Genomic DNA, 18,061 nt, shown 5'->3' on the forward strand with positions numbered 1-18,061 from the left:
TTTTGTTGTCCTCCGCTGGACTTTCTCCAATTTGTCCACATCCTTTCTGTAGTGGGGGGCCCAAAACTGGACACAGTACTCCAGATGTGGCCTCGATAGTGCCGAATAGAGGGGAATAATCACTTCACTCGATCTGCTGGCAGTGCTCCTGCTAATGCAGCCCAATATGCTGTTAGCCTTCTTGGCAACAAGGGCACACTGTTGACTCATATCCAGCTTCTCATCCACTATAATCCCAGGTCCTTTTCTGCAGAACTGCCGCTTAGCCAGTGCATGAAATTCTTCCATCCTAAATGCAGGACTCTGCACTTGTCCTTGTTGAACCTCATCAGATTTCTTTTGGCCCAATCCTCCAATTTGTCTAGGTCACTCTGGACCCTATCCCTACCCTCTAGCATATCTACCTCTCCCCCCAATTTAGTGTCATCCGCGAACTTGCTGAGGGTGCAATCCATCCCATCATCCAGATCATTAATGAAGATGTTGAACAAAACTGGCCCCAGGACAGACCCCTGGGGCACTCCGCTTCATACCAGCTGCCAACTAGACATTGAGCCATTGATCGCTACCTCTTGAGCCTGATGATCTAGGCAGCTTTCTATCCACCCTATAGTCCATTCATCCAATCCATACTTTTTTTAACTTGATGGCAAGAATACTGTGGGAGACCGTATCAAAAGCTTTGCTAAAGTCAAGATATATCACGTCCACCGCATTCCCCATATCCACAGAGCCAGTTATCTCATCATAGAAGGCAATCAGGTTGGTCAGGCATGACTTGCCCTTGGTGAATCCATGTTGACTGTTCCTGATCACCTTCCTCTCCTGCAAGTGCTTCAAAATGGATTCCTGGAGGACCTGCTCTATGATTTTTCCAGGGACTGAGGTGAGGCTGGCTGGTCTATAGTTCCCCAGATTCTCCTTCTTCCCTTTTTTAGAGATGGCACTACATTTTCCTTTTTCCAATTGTTTGGGACCTCCCCCAATCACCAGGAGTTTTTAAAGATAATGGCCAGTGGCTCTGCAATCACATCAGCCAACTTCCTCAGCACCCTTGGATGCATTAGATCCGGACCCATGGACTTGTGCATGTCCAGCTTTTCTAAATAGTCCTTAACGTCCTCCCCATACTGTGCTGCGCAGTAGACCTTTTAAACTAGCAAAGGTTTATAGTATAAAAGTATAAGGTGTCATTTAATGTTACCAGATAAAATACATGATTATTTTAATTGTATTTTTCTAACTATCCCTGAACCATAACTATAAAAATAATTCAAAAAATATTGTATAAAGAAGCAAATGTACAAGGAAAAAATGGCTATATGTAAAAATGTGCTGTTTTTCACTCAAAATGGCAAGATGTTCATGTTCTCTTCTTTTGATATTCTAGTAATTAGTGTGTACGGTTGCCTTCATTTTTAAAGACAATACTAATTATGATGGGTTTTTTAATTAGTCACCAGGTTTTTAGCAAGAATGTTAGCATTTCTTCAATAGCATGAAAGAGTTTGATTGCCATGTGTGTTTCACATTGATATTTTATTGGGTATTAAATATTTATTCTGAGAAGCGACTATTTTTTCATATAGTTTTGGAGCTGTCAGCCTATCGCTTCATTACCTAATGGGCTGTGTTTAAACCCTGACCCAGCTGTGCTATAACATAGATGTAACATAGGTCATTGTGCTAAAATATAGTTTATGAAAAGCTTAGCAAGCATGGTAAGGTCATATTGATTTGAACTATCTGTTGTATGTGTTGAAAAAGACATTATTGTGTTGTTGAGACTGAGTCAAATCACCAGATGTTGGAAGAGATTTGGCTGCAAATCTCACTAGAAATAGTTAGAATTTCAAGTTTTACAGTTTTTTGCAAATTCCTGGGGCATGAATCTCCCCACAGAGGAGACGAACCATTTCCACTGAAGTCAATGTGGCTCACTTGAAACCCCATGGCGAAACTCAGGCTCTTTGGCATTAATCCATTGGCATTCTCTGCAACTATAGACTGCAACTATAATAAAGAAAATGCCTGTGGCAAAAATACTGTTCCAAAAGGAAAAAAAAATTAAACTTCCATTCTGACACTATGATAAATCAAGTTGTTTTGGTCCAACTGCCTTGCAGTTCTCACTCAAAAACAGATCTGGAAGAACAATTTTCATCAAATCATTTTTTTTCACCAAAAATTACTCTTTGATTAAACTAAATGGTTTGAGAATTTTTGTTTTTAACACATTTTTGTGTTTTAGCAGAAAACACAAGAAGAAGGTATATGTGAAAACCAAATGCCAGATTTTTTTTTAATTTATTTTCGTTTCCTGCCTCACCTTTCTTTCCCTATTTTGTTTCACTCCTTTTCCTTTATCCATTTTGTCACTGGAAATGGAAAAAGGGAAGAGTGGAGAAAAAAGGAAAAGTAGAGGGAAAAACAGGAGAGTCAGAAAAAAGCCCTTGAAAAATGAATACCAAAGCTCAACAATATTTTGGTTTTTGTAATGGGGCGGGACTCACCATGGTGACACCTCCTGCTGGCCATCCTGGGAATTAGCTCTCGGCCCTTCCAGTCCACCTTCAGCTCGTGATGTCACACCTGCTGTCAATGCTGTTACCACTCTTTGGACCCACATTGCTCCCCAGACTGCAATGTCCTCTTCTGGACTCTGCTTTCTCCCTCCACCTTCCGGGGGGGACCAACAGTTCTTAATCCCTCCAAGGACCAGCCCCTTGCCTTAGGGCAAACTGCAGTCTGGATACTGGCCACTCTCCTCATTGTCAAGTGGGATGCAAGCGGGGGGAGGGCAGGTCCACCCACTACTCTGGGTCCTGATCCAGGGACCCTATAGCTGGCAGCCCCCTATTGCGCTCCTCTAACCTGCTGCCTGTTTTCCCTGAGCCGCTTGCCCCGTAGCCCTAGCACCCTCTCAGCTCTTGTAGCAAGGCCCCAGCCTAGCAGTGGTCAGCCAGCAGCTCACTCTCACACTCTGCTGTCCCTGCCCAGCATTGCTCTAGCTATGGCACTTCTTCAGGCAGCTAGTCCTCCTCCCTTGCCTTCCAGAGAGAGACTGCTCTGTGGAGCAGCCCTTTATATATGGCCCTCGCTGGCCCTAATTGGCTGCTCCAGCAAGCCTTCCCCTTATTAGTGGGCTCAGTAATCCCTTTCCTCATTCGTGGGTTCTGCGCAGCCTCCCTGGTGCTGCTTTTAACCTCCTTCTTCTCCCTGTGTGGGGCAGCCATCCCACCACAGTTTTCAAAAACTAAATGTATTGTTTTTATTTTTGCCATCAAAAAGCTGAAAACTTCCTTGGAAATTTTTGGAAAAAAATGATTTGCTGCTTTCAAAATATTTTTGCAGAAAATGCTTATTATTTTTTGGCCAGCTCTTCTCAAAGCACATTGATGTATTATCATAAAGTGCCAGAGTATAAATTTACATGAAGTTTTTTTTTCTTCAATACATTGTAGAGCTAATAGACTTGTTATTAAAAGTTTTGGTGTGATGTTTTTTTCCCCATAAACTGAAAGTGCACGGAATATTTATCACAACAATTACCAGTTACATGGTACTTTTCAACAAATGAATAAATCGTACAAATAATTAATGATTTGCTTATGTTAGGGTGACCAGATAGCAAGGGTAAAAAACCAAGACGAGGTGGGGAGTAATAGGTGCCTATATAAGAAAAAGCCCCCAAAATCGAGACTGTCACTATAAAACAGGACATCTGGTCACTCTAGCTTATCTGGATATTAATGCTGAATCTATGACACTATTTAAGCAAAATGTTTAACTTTAGAGTATATTTTTTCCAAGATTCTTATAATTTTTAACTGTTTTTTTGTTTTTAACTTTAATTCTGAGCAATATTATGCTTAGGCTTGGAAGGATTTGATTTTTATTGCTAAATATTGGTCACTGTACACACACATACCAACTGATGAAAAATATTTTCATTGATAATCAAAATTTACAGATAGGCAAAGTAGGAAAAATATTGCTTGAGAACTTATTAGAGTTTGATTTAAGGATATTTACTTTGTACATTTAAATATGTGACATTGACAGTCTGTGTTTTAATGGTTATCCTCTTGAATCTCTACCTCTGTCATTAAATAATTATTGTCTGATGCTCCCCATAATTTCCCTCAAATTAAATTTAAAAGACCCTTAAAACCCATAATTTTGTACAACTGTGAAAATGTAAATAGATAAAATTGAAAAAGATGCTTAAAAATAAATATCAATATTATCTGTTGAAATTATTAAAAAAATTGAATTCTGTCAAGCCTATTTATGCTAGAGCACCTTCAGCACGTGATCTAGCTGTCCTGACTCAGTCATCTCTCCCATTATAGCCAATAGCAATTTTGCCTATGGGTGAAATCATCCCATTGCAAAACATCCTTGAAGTGAAGGGGACGTGTACAAAAATGGGCACCACTTCCCATTATGGTAACTGGGTTTGTTTCCGTCTGGCTCACAGCTCTCTGTGATTAGCTATATTGTATTGGCCTTTTCAGGCCACATCCCCTTCTGACCACTCTAAGACAATGAGGATGAAGTTGCAAGCAGGATGATGTGTGGGAAAGTACAGAAGTTAAAACTCATGAAGTTTCCTGGCCCTAATACAGGTTTTTATTGTGTAGGGTATGATTTGTTTCAGAGTAAAGAGGCCAGTATTAGGCCCTTAATATGATTTAATGTTGAGTTTTTGAAGTTCTGAGGAACCACTAATTTTAATTTCTGTTTGTTTAGCATGCAAGAAGCTGCTGCTTATTTTAAATTATTTCCATGTTTTCTGAAGTATTCTGCTGGGTAGCACTTATGCATGCTTACTGGTAAAAAATGATAGCTATAAATCAATTCTTGCTGATTTTTCCAATCTGTGCATAGGGCAAAACATTATTTAGAGTAAGTGTTTTCATTTCACAATGTGTATTTTGGAGGGCTATTGAGCTTAGTGTTATGTAAGATAAAACATTACTTTTTTGTTCATGGACATCTGTTTGTAAATCTTCACATCATGACTTGTTGCAAAACCTCACGTAACAGACAGCAAACTTTAAACAACTGTTTTAAATTAACAACACATTATTCCATCAATTAAAATATGCCTGAAGAACTTTCAGAACTCTTTTTCACTGGCAGAGGCATACTATTATATAATTATATCGTAAAATATCTAGTTGTTGTTTGAAAATTTTGTTTGATAGTCTAGATGTTAAACCCATCAGTAATAAGCCTGTAAATGTTTAGAGACTTCTGTTATCACAGGTTGCAGCCAGTTGTCTGGATACCAGATGGCGCCGCATAATAATTAATTTGATCTTTTGACATGTGGCTTCACCACAGTAACATCCAAAGCAGAAACTGACAATCCTGTTTCATTCATATGAATGGGAGCCCTTTGCTTTATTAAATGGGGTGAATTTTTGACAAGCTTATGACAATATTTGATACAGTGCAATATTCAGTGTGTTTTATTTTAGGATAATAAAAAACAAAGGAAAGCTATCCTATATTAATTTGACTGAAAATTAATCTGGGGGGGGAAGTCTAATTTTCCTACGTTACCATGGGATACTGGTAAAGATCATGATAGTGCATTATTGCTAGAGCACTAGGGGGGAGGGATAGCTCAGTGGTTTGAGCATTGGCTTGTTAAACCCACAGTTGTGAGTTCAATCCTTGAGGAGGCCACTTAGGGATCTGGGGCAAAAATTGGTCCTGCTATTGAAGGCAGGGGGCTGGGCTCAATGACCTTTCAAGGTCCCTTCTAGCTCTAGGAGTTTGGTATATTTCCAATTATTACCTATTGTGTTGTACTATTGTATTTTAGAAGATTGTTCTAGAAGGTGGTTTCTGGTTTAAGAAGACTTGGATGAGCCACTTACCGCTATTGTCAGGACTCATTTTAGAATTGAAAAGTAGTGGGGCAATGTGAATCTTGGCAAGGGAAGGATAAGTAGAGTTATGAATATGGTGATAAGAAGCAGAAATTTGTTGCACTGGTGGATTGGGAACTAGTGGAGTGATTCAGAGAGGGAAATGACATGATCAGATTGATATGCAAAGTAGATTACTTTGGTAACTGCATGTTGTATGGATTGAAGGAAGGCAATGTGTATGTATTGGAGGCCAGAGGGAAGAATGTTACAGTAATTGAGGTGAGATGTAAGGTACTATCCATCACATAAGTAGTATTTATATACAGCTGAGAAGAGATTTAACAGAATTCTGAATACAAAGGTGACAAATCCTTTCAAGGATTTTTAGAGATTATTATAGGGGAGCACTCCTGCCGACAAAGCCACGTTCACACTGCCACTTGCGTCGGCAAAACTTTTATCTTTCGCAGGAGGTCTTTTTTAAGTACCCATGAAAGACAAAAGTTTTGTTGACAACTTCAGAGTGTAGACATGCAGATATCATGGTTCAGTATATAGAAAGCAACATGAAAGGCAGAAACAAAAATGCTCAATTTGTGGCAATAGTGCAAGGGGTGGACACAGAACAACTTTCTGTCCCGATTCCACAGCTAGCTCAGGAAGAAAATAGCGGTTTTGTACATTGTGATGGAGAACATACAGACTTCCAGTGAAGAGGAGGAAGTCTGCAGTGTGATTTTAGTAGACACAAAGACTCTCAATGTACATGCATTGCAGAAGAAGGCTGCCAGCCATTCAATTGCCACATTTGTAACTATGCTATTAAATCTATGACTAGTTTGATTCCAGATGGATTGTGGAGCCAGCTGTAAAAAATCCCAGTAACACTGTGACGTTGCACTCTATATGATTTTATGAAAATATGCTAATGAGTGTGATTATAATGTAACTGGAATATGCTTCATGCAAAATCTCTCTTGTAAGGTATCATTATGAAGCTTATAATCTACTGAGTGTGGTCATCCTATTTGTATGTGTGTATCATTCTTGTATCTGAAACTAGAAATATGAAATATAGCTCTGAGGGCTATGCAGAGTGTGGGCCATTATAATTGTAATTATGCAGAGTGTGGGCCATTAATGGTGGTTTGGAATCTTGATGGCTCCTATCAACCAGGACAATTGACTGTGGATGGCTCTGTTTGCTTGCAGGCCTTCCTATGAGTCAAGCTGGGAGGAATGAAGGCTTGAAATCTTACAGTGACATGTGATCATGTCACCTGAACTGGAATCCATCTTTAACCTGGTGCTTTTCCATTTAGAGGGAGAGGTGAGAACCCAGAGAGGGACAAAGGATTCCCGCCTTGTGCAAAAGATATACAAGTGGGTGGAACAGAGCAAAAGGGGCTGCAATCATGAAAAATCATTTAGCTACCACCTGAGCTGGAACAAGGGCTGTACTAGGGAAAGGATTGTGCCCAGACTAGGAAGGCGTCCAGTCTGTGATAGAAGCTTGTGGAAACATCTGAGAGTGAGGTTTTATCTGTATTCAGTTTTCTTACTGTATTAGGTGTAGACTTGTGTGTTTTATTTTATTTTGTTTGGTAATTCACTTTGTTCTGTTTGTTATTACTTGGAACCACTTAAATCCTACTTTTTGTATTTAATAAAATCACTTTTTACTTATTAATTAATGCAGAGCATGTATTAATACCTGGGGAGGAGGGGCGGAACAACTGTGTATATCTCTCTATCAGTGTTATAGAGAGCAAACAATTTATGAGTTTATTCTGTATAAGCTTTATACAGGGTAAAACGGATTTATTTGGGGTTTGGACCCCAATGGGAACTGGGCTTTGGAGACAGGAACACTTCTTAAGCTGTTTTCAGTTAAGCCTGTGGCTTTTGAGGGATGTAGTTCAGACCTGGGTCTGGGTTTGCAGCAGGCAAGTGTGTTTGGCTCAAACTAGGCAGGGCACTAAAGTCCTAAGCTGGCAGGGAAAACAGACTCAGAGGTAGCCTCAGCACATCAGCTGGCAGTCCCAAAGGGGGTTTCTGTGATTCAACCCTTCACAAACACTGATAAGCAGCAATATAATAAGACTGGAGAAATGTGACCAAGTGCTGGCGATGTACAATAAAACCATTCTGAGGTGAGTGGGCTAATGCAGACTGTTGATAAGAAGCCCATGAAACAACAAATATTATTGCTTGGCATTGACACAGGAGTACCACCCATTGCTGAGCAACAGGCCGTTGCAAGCCCTGGATTTCCTCACAGTAAAAGACCAGAATATCTTCAACATGAAAGAAGAGGGAAAACCATCACCATGGGTTCTGTCTAGTATAACAGAATACAAGGACATTTTTCAAGGAGATGGCCACCTAGAGAGGAAGCTGAAATTAGAAATAGGCCCCTGTATGCAGCTCATGAGACTATTGAAACACAGAGTTTCATGTGCTCTGGTGGAGCCACTGAAGAAAGAACTGGCAAGCCTGTAAAGAAGAGGCATACACTTTGAGATGTTTAAGTGAAAAATGTTTGTGACCTTTATATCAGGGGCTGATTTTGTTTAATTGCCAACTGTCATTCTAAAATATATAGAAGATGCCATTTAAAGAGGCATCATTTATTAAAATCAATCATATCTCAGAATCTGAGATAGCATTGTCTTTCCTTATAGATAAAAATAACTTAGAATAGGAAGTGACTAGTGTATCTCACACATCTTGGTATGGAAACAGTTGGTTAATGCTAACTTTTTAATAAAGACCATTGCAAATCCTCTTGTGTGTTCCCATGGATTTACTTATAATTTTGAAAGGCTATATTCTAAATCTTCCATGTATCACAGATTGTGTGTGAATTGTAAGTGTTTCTTAGTTTTCAAATATAAATGTGTCAGTGAGACTCTTTATTGTATGAGGACAGAGCAAGTTAAAGACTAATTGATATTTCTTCAAGTTAGTTAATCAAAGTCCACTATTTTCAAGGTGCAATATGCGGTAGTTTTAACAAATTTCAGTTTATATTTTTGATTCTGTTTAAATCTATTTTTTTTAAAAAAATATGGAATCACTTTTAGAAACTATAAATCAGTAGAGTTTGAGAGTTAACATGTTTGGGGATAGTTGTAAGAAAAAATTAGCAGAGACCCTAATTTTGGTTGTTATGACTCACACCCCTAGGGAAGTCAGCTTGGAAGTACCTTTGTTCGTGATTTATGTTCATCTGGTATTCTTCTGCCATTCTGAACGTGAAACTTTTCTTTTGTTTGTATGCATCTTACAAATATACACTAGCATTGCTTCTGGATACATAACATTGCTTGTCAATCAATATGTTATTGCAGACCAAATTTCAGTTTCAAGAGTTTCCTATTGATTTCACAGGAAGGACACTGCATTTTAATATAGTGGGACAACATATCCTGTACTGACTTTGATATAATCAGCATTAATGGAATGCTCTGGTGTCAGCCTTCATCAGGAAACCTTCATCAGACCACCGGTCTAAGGATGGGGTTCTGGGTGAAAGCTTTTTTGGGATGATCAGAAATATCATCTTTTGATAGCCTGCAACTTGAGGAAAACCCTACCAAGTTTGCCAGTTTGAGAACAGCCTCTCAGTATAGTATGCAAGAACATGTGGCTGGCTTTGGACAACAAAATTGCCACCAAGGAGAGTGCTGCAGCTCCTTCTGATTATTGCAACTACTTGTGCTTTCCAAAGAATGGTTGGTATCTTAGCATTCTTTGCTGTTGATGCGACCATACAAATGCTTGATTTTTTGAGGTGAGAACCTGCAGTTGGAGTTGTGAGAGGGCTCAGCACTTCTGAGAACCCAAATTATCAGGGATGAGTGATATTCCTTCTTGGAACTATACCTCAGATGTGGGAGAGAGAAAACAATGAAAATACCTTTCCAAATCAACAGATCATCTCAGTCTGCAAGTCAGACTGTCTGTATTTCTTCAAAATATGATCAACATGCATCTGTGAAACCTTTCAAACTATTGCGGAGCTGAATTTAGACTTTTCTTCCTATAAAATGAAGTAATTTCTATAGGACTAGATGCTTTAAAGCCATAGACTTTTCTTACAAGCATATATAATTATATTCAGGAAGTTTTTAAAAACAGGTTGGATAAACACTTGTCAGGTGTGGTCTAGGTTTACTCAGTCCTGCCACAACCCAGTGTGTTGGATTTGATGGCTTCTTGTGGTCCCTTTCAGGCCTACATTTCTATAATTCTGTGAAGCCAAATTGAATCTGACTACCATTTCTTTCACATATTTAATAACAGCAAACAAATTCAATATGGCAGTGATTGGTATAGGTCTTGAAATGAAAAATTTATATTTGGAGTTGCAAATAGTTCTGTGCACCAAAAGACAGCTGCATTTTCGGGTATTAGAGATAAGTGAATTTTCCTTATCAGAGATTAGAAATCTATTTGTGGTTTAAAGTATTGGGCCAAATTCATCACTGGTGTTACATTGATTCTATTGGGTTGATTCCAGTGGAGTAAAATCAGGGATGCATTTGGCTGATGTATATATTATTTCACATTTACACATTTATTTAATTCCATATTGTGCAGGAAGAGGGAATGTACCTTCAGATGACAATCTCTTCTTGCCTTTAATGAATTAATACACTCAAAAATGAAGGGTTAATGAATACCAAAACATCACTTTCCAAGCTGCAATTTAACTCAATATTGCAAAAACCCAGATACAAAGCTAATTGCAGTGAAGATGTCTAAAGGGTGACAGCCCTAGCTCGATTTGGGTAACCATGTAGGTAACAACCAAAGAGACTTTTAAAACACTAAGCATGATTTAAATAGTGGACATTCCTCTGCATGATGATCCTATTAGAATAGTTTATTTCAGGATCAAAAGACGCAGGCACTAGCAGTGACTATTTTATGTTTCAGAGTAGCAGCCATGTTTGTCTGTATCCGCAAAAAGAATAGGAGTACTTGTGGCACCTTAGAGACTAACAAATTTAGTTGAGCATAAGCTTTCATGGGCTACAGCCCATTTCATCGAACACATAGAATGGAATAATTTATTTGGGCATAAGCTTTCATGGGTAAAAAACCTCACTTCACTTTTCACAGGTCTAAATCCTAAACATATCAGCAGTTGCCCATCTTCAATATGGGTGGGTCTAGTAGATCAAAGTCCTTCAGCAGGGTTTGGCTCCCCCCTTCGTCAAAGGGTCATGTCTGTTCATTGGATTAAAATGAAGCCCTTTCTGTCAATTCAATCTGGCTCTTGTTCCCCCAAGTTCTTTCTTTGTCTCCTGTGGCTTTTGAAACTGACCTGAACCAGTGTATGCTAGTCACTCCAGGTGGTTGTACTTCTCTAGAGCTGTTTTCAATCTCAGGACAGCAGTAATCTCCACCCGGGTGGTTTTTGTTCCTGAAGGAGCTGTGATAACCCTCTCCCATGGAGCAGAATACAATCCCTAGCCTACAGTAACACATATGACATTCATAAAGTTAATACAATAGTCCCCAAAGACACTGCATGTGATTGGAATACCTGTCACAGTAATATTATTAATTAGAAACATATTTTGGCTGTAAGCCTAATTTGCTTTGTACTTTGGGATACAACAGAAGTACCTGTACAGCTTTTGGAGATGCTTTTACCCAAGCATACAAAATTTGATTTAGTTAACTTTTTCTTCTAACATATATATGGCTCCTTTATGTGACCATAAACTTTGGTCACATGTGTCATATTAAGCTTCAGACTCTATGATATGGCCAGCTGCATTTCTAATACAGTGCAAAACTGACCCGGCTAAAAATGGTTAAGTTCCACTATGTGAACAGAATTTTGAATTTTCATGAAATTGCCTGATGGAAATTGGCCATTTTTACAGTTAAATTTAATGACTTTCTAGCAGCAAATTGACACTTTTCTGCTCCTAGAAACTATCTCTCATTTTTGTTTTTATAACTATATTTTGCTGTTGGTGAAAATTGCCATTTTGCTTAGCTTTATTGAGTACAACTGTAGTTTTAAAAAAGAACAAAACCACACAATGCAGGTCAACCCCCTTTACCTGACAGCCTTTAGAATTGTACCCCTGTATAATACTACTTACCTACCTCATGAATTTTGTCAGGGTAGGTGTGCAAGGCCTTGGGGTAAAGCATGGACGTGGGCATGTGGATTCTATTCCTGGCTTTGTCAGAGACCTTGTATATGTCAATTAGGTTAAGTTTTTTTGAATGACTGGTGATTTTCAATGCCTCCATTTTTGAGTGCCCAGCTTGAGACACCATAAAGGGACTGTGTTGTCAGAACATTCTGAATACCCACCCTCTAAAAATCAGGTCCTCTTTAAGGTATCTCAAGAGGGGCATCCAAAACCACTAGTCATGGTGTGTGTCTCAATTCCCCTTCTGTCCAATGGGGATAATAATTCTTCCCTAATATGGTGTTATGAGATCAATTCATGAATGTTTGAGAGGCACCCACACTATGGTGAAGTGGGGCATATAAATTCATAGAAAGAAAATCTCACTTTGGTACTACTGAGTTGGAACCTTAGCCCTGATTGTCTTGCTCCCAAACCCCCAGTTGCTAGCCTAAACCTGGTCTGCATCTGAATCCCACTTTCCCAGCCCATCTCTAATTAAGACTGATTGTGACTTTGTTGTTTAAATATGCTTCTAATGGATGACACATGTTCAAAATAGATATTGCTTATGATGTTATTTTTAAAATCTGAAAAGCTTATCCTGTGTTTTTTCCTTTTCCTTTTCCTTCCCTTCCTAGTGCTGTGTGGAGGAGATGAGAGCTTCTTATGTGCCAGTGGAATCTGCATCCCTGGGAAACTACAATGTAATGGCTACAATGACTGTGATGACTGGAGCGATGAGGCACATTGCAGTATGTTACTTTAAATCTTTATAGTGTTTGTCTAGACAGAACACTGAGTCCATTCAGGGGAGCCTAGAAACAAAAATCAACTATTGTAACAGGATAAGAGCTTTGCGTAGCTTTTGCGTATACTCACTTCCGGCCTCTCTTTCAGGTGCCTATGAATATGTTTGCCTTTGCCCAGCCTGACCCACAGAATGTCTTTGTAGACCTTTTAAAGTTTATGTTTAGAAGCTTGATTTTATTGGCAGTTGAACAGCTAAGATTTCTCCAAGGACCCATGGCGGTTGGAAGTATTATAGGACAGGGCTGTTGTTTTTTTTAATTGATAAGTAACTTGCCATAAAGACCATTTTTTAAAGAGATAACCAGGTTACGAGTTTTGAGTGTATACTGTTCTTGTACTTGGCTTTGATTCTATAGCAGATGCAAAATCATCTGCTTAGAAAGTTGTTTCTTCTCCAGCCCTGAATGTGGCTTTTATAAACAAATTTTACTATGAAGTGCCATGGAAAAGGAAAATATATATGCCCATTAGGTTTCTTCATTTGTCATTTCCATTCTCCAGTGTAGAATATATTTCAAAGCTCAAACACATAATCATCTGTTTAGATCACTAAATTCTAAAACTAACCCCTATGTTCAGAGACTCTGAAAAAATGAACAGTAGACAAAACAGTGAAATAGGAAGAAAGAGGAACAGTTTTGGGAATAAGTAAATGGTGAGTGTATATGGAAAATTATCAGAGAGTCAAATCAAATCAAAACTCTGGATCCAAATACTCCCAAACTTTGGATTAGATCTGGATTAGGATCTGAACTTTGTAGTTTGGGCTCACTTCTGAAAGTCACTTGCCTCTTATGGATTCCCAAAGGGAAACTGTGTAACATACATAAAAGTGCGTAAGTGAATTAGGATTCTGAGTCACATTGGAGGTCCATAAATTAATGGGACTTAAATTTACAAATAATTTAGCTGCTTTGGGAAATTTTTACACATAGTTTTTTATCTGGGAATCTATTAGAAGCAAGTGATGGCTGCCATCTCCTATTGGTCTCAGTAGGAGTGAGGCTATAGGTTGCCACACCTGTCATGTTTTTACTCTCAGTGTTAACTCCAGTTTAATTTAGAATAACATTTTCAAAAGTGCCTACATGATTTAGGAGCCTATATCCTATTAAAATCAATTGAAAGGTTGAGGGCATAGAAGTAATTTAACAGTTAAGCATTACAGGGATGTTGTAATTATTAAAAAGCAAGCATTACAAACTCAGAAAATTCAGAATTAAGATTACATTGAAAAGAAATCCAAACATGGGAAGGTATGGAAATGCACAGTTAAGGCAACCTTAACATTAACTTGCATAATGCTGTGCAATCGACATACAAATATAATTAGTGCATCAGTATTTGTAATCCTAGATTAAATTTAATTGATTTTTAAAGACACAGATTTTTTCTATTTTTCCCTTTGTAATGGCACACAAGGGAGAGTTAAGGTTATTTGGTTGTCTTAACTGTGCATTGTCCCCTGTACTGAGTACCACCTTCCCTGAGGGCAGCTTGGCTTTTACTCTTATTGGAATAAGTAGCTAAGGGCAGGCTGTGGCTTCGCTGTCATGGACAGCAATAACAGAGTGGCAGCCAGTTTGAAATGGAAGAACATTATATGTCAGCCCCTGCTGAATAAGAAACTTTCAATTATGAAGAATAACAGCAAAAAGTACTATTAATTCTAAAACAAATCTTCAAATATAGTTAATGTGTGGGATTTGAATGAGTTTTAGCTATGTGGGTAGGTTGAAGAGTCTGCATTGTTCTGATGCTGAGAGGCAAAAGCATGATCAGACACAGGGTGCTGTGAGATAGAAATGAGGTTGGGCACCAGGTAATTTTTAAAATAAAATTACCTAAAGAAAACAAACAATTCTCAAACTTGATAATTGGGAGAACCAACAGTTAATTACATGGAATTACTAATTAAGTGCTTCTCATATGATGAATGCAGGATAATCAAAAGATGGAATTATTTATTATGATTATTAATGAGACTGCACTCAAGGAGTAACCACTTCAATTTTACAAATAAATCTTTTCCCTATACTCTAAAGGATGTCCCCAAATAAATAATTGAGTGTGACACTGAAATAAAGAAACATTTATTTAAATATCCAAAATGAAAAAAAGAAACCAATAAACAACTAAATCAACAGAGATAATGCAAATGGGATAGACCAGATAAAAACAGGTAAATAAAAGAAGTGATACAATGTAGCAATATTTAAAGCAATATGAAATTCTAAAATATGAAGTACATAAAAACAAATAGCCATTGATAGACCTATCCTTTGTGAACTTATCTAGTTCTTTTTTTAACTCACTTACATTTTTGGCCAGCACAACATCCCATGACAATGAGTTCCACAGGTTAATTGTGTGTGTGCACTGTGGATTTATATAGTAGCATTATGATATTTTCAGTCTTATTTTCTATTCATTTCCTAATAGTTCCTAACATTCTATTAGCCTTTTTGACCACTGCAGTGCATTGAGCTGCTGCTAAAGTGTTCTTGAAACATAATAAAGTGTTTCAATCCCTGCTTTAAGTGTAAGACAGTAACTGGAACCAAGGTCAGTGCTTTCATAATAATGAAATGTGCTAGTTGCCCCAAATATTTTGATGTGTTGTTGATCAGTTGAATTATTACATGATTGATGATCTGTCTAAGAAGATAACTGAGAGGAAAAGAAAATGTGCTTTTCTCTAACTTTCTGTGCTTTAAACTAGTTTGCATAAACTAACTTAGTGGTGATGTTGATATGTGGCATTCCTGTATCTAGCAGAATCCAGAACACCACCTGGGAAACTTTTTACACTGGTGTAATTTAACAATGTCCAAACTTTATTTGATCTTGGATAAGTTCGATCTGGAGTGAAGTTTGTTTTAATGCTACAGCTGTAAACCTTTGGAGAGAAAAAAGGGGATTTATGGAAAAGCAGATGCAGACTTAACTACAGAATCTGTGATAAGGTTCTGGCTATGTTAAGTAATTTAACCAGTTGTTAAACTTCTGGCTCAACTCTGATCTCATTTACACTGGTGTAACTTCACTTCTGTGGTACTGTTCTATGAAGATCAGTAGGTGGTAGCAAAGGCTTCTAGTAATGTAAATGGAGAAACAAATTTGGATCCTGATCCTGCAAACAATTAAGCACTTGCATAACTTTGCTGACAAGAGTAATCCTGTTGAAGACAATGAGATCATTCATGTGAGCAAAGTTACCAACACGCTTAACGATTTGCAGTATCAGAGTCTTGGTAGTCTTTTCTAAACCTGTTCATTTATTCCTGGCCCAGGGGAGGAGTGTTTGTCCAGAGTGTTTTCTCTGGAGTGAACAGAATGAGGCTGTGGTGACAATGATGAATAACTTGCTGTGAAAGTAGCTTTCTCTTGGTTGTACACCGTGTTGATGTATAGTAGTTCAGTCAAATTGATTTGATGTACTATAATTAAGTCAGTGCTCAGTGTGTCTAGACAGTGACACTACATAACTTCATAAAACTAAAAAAAGATGTTTTTTCTTTAAAATGATGTAAAAGGCTCTCTGTAAACTGATTAACCAACAAACTCTATCCGGTTTCAAATCAGTAGACTTTAAAATGTAGTTAATTGTATCTTTTAAGGGGCACTGGACTGATTTAGGGTACATCTATATTTGAGCTGGGGTGTGTGATTCCCAGCTCACATAGACAAACCCATGCTAGCTTTGTTTGAGCTAGCACCTAAAAATAACAATGTATCTGTGGTGGCATGAGTGGCTGCTCAGGCTAGCTGCCCCAAATACAATCCTGCCTGCGACAACCCTAACCCCTGAGTGCATGCTCAGTGTGCCCCTGTGAACACACTGTTATTTGCAGGTGCGATCCCAAACACAGCTAGCATGAGTACAGCTATGCAAGCTGGGAATCGCACCTGCTAGCGCAAATGTAGACTTACCCTTAGGTTCAAAGGGCCAAACTCTACTGTTATAAACTGTCCCAGCTGTAGTGAAGTAGAAATATGGGATTATGTAAAAACACAATGGTTATTCAATTAAAGAGGAAAATAAATACTTTCATTCATATGTTTTGTGATTTAAATGAAAACATTTTTGTTAGTTTGTTTTAGATTTAAGCATAAGAGCATTATGATTTCTCCAGCATATGAGAGCTGGGGAGGTCAAATTGTTGACAAACAAGTACAGCAAAATACTTATTTTTAAACAATTATGTAATCACTTCATCAGGGTTTTTTTTTTAAATGTTCAAAACAATCATTATTTTCTCCTAATGTTTTGTTAAATTAAATAATAATTCCAAATGGCTGAAGAAATAGGGAGCTACCCATCGTGCTTGTCTGCTAACTTGTGGCTGCACCTGGATTTTCTCAGGTGGACCCCTGCAACTGCATACAGCCCCATTGTTCTGCATGGGTGTAAGTGTCTGCTCAGGTGGACCGAGTTGCAGGATCTGGCCCCCTAGGAAGACAAATTCTGCTTTTCTTCTTTGCATGAAAAGTGTCATTGACTTCAAGAGGACTACTCATGTGAAGAAGGTGATTGGGATTTAGCCCATAGTCTGTAACGAAGAAAGGGCTTCTCATCATTTGAATGCATGGGAAAGGCTAATGATATTCACAGTCAAGATTTATTATTTATTAGAACTCTTTATTAGTTCGAAGAATGTTTACAGATTTTGAATGCAAACTTTTCTAGTATGTAATAAAAGTTACTTTAAAAAAAAGGGAGTTCTTCAGCCTCTCCTGAATTAATCTACTGGTTAATACTTCCATTATTGTGGATTATGTCAGAACACAGAATGTCTTTCTGGGAAATACATTAGCAGTAAAATGGCAGCTCTCATTGAGATGTCTTTTGTTATTAGTATTGCAGTAACATCCAAAGGCCCCAATCAAGATACTTTTATTTTTTTTAATAATTTATATAGCAAATACAGGCTTATGAAATAGAGGTTATAAAAAGAATTACTGATACTAAAGAGATGAATCCCAGGGCATTTTAAGTGGCCTGCATCAATAAATTATCAGTATTAAATTGCACAGTGCATTATCTTCCTTTCCTCTCCTCAGCTCCTTCTGATACACACTCTTCCTGTCTTGCCTTTGATACACCAAATAAATCATTTAGGTAACATTTAGAGTCTAGACAATGGCAGAATCCAACGAGCCCTTTGCAATGATCATTTCATGTTTTATGTGTGA

At 38.0% G+C, this 18,061-nt stretch overlaps 1 protein-coding gene across 3 annotated transcripts in view; it reads left to right on the top strand.

Moving 5' to 3' along the window:
• The window catches only part of CORIN (corin, serine peptidase), a 281,826-nt gene that overhangs the window by 159,349 nt on the left and 104,416 nt on the right, over positions 1 to 18,061 (top strand). For all 3 annotated transcript variants that reach the window (XM_045019311.1, XM_045019312.1, XM_045019313.1), the window contains exon 6: positions 12,694 to 12,807. In XM_045019311.1, the coding sequence (XP_044875246.1) occupies positions 12,694 to 12,807 (114 nt within the window). The remainder of the gene's footprint in view (positions 1 to 12,693; positions 12,808 to 18,061) is intronic.

The sequence above is a fragment of the Mauremys mutica genome, chromosome 5, assembly GCF_020497125.1.
Source record: "Mauremys mutica isolate MM-2020 ecotype Southern chromosome 5, ASM2049712v1, whole genome shotgun sequence".
In the NCBI taxonomy this organism is placed as follows: Eukaryota; Metazoa; Chordata; order Testudines; family Geoemydidae; genus Mauremys; species Mauremys mutica.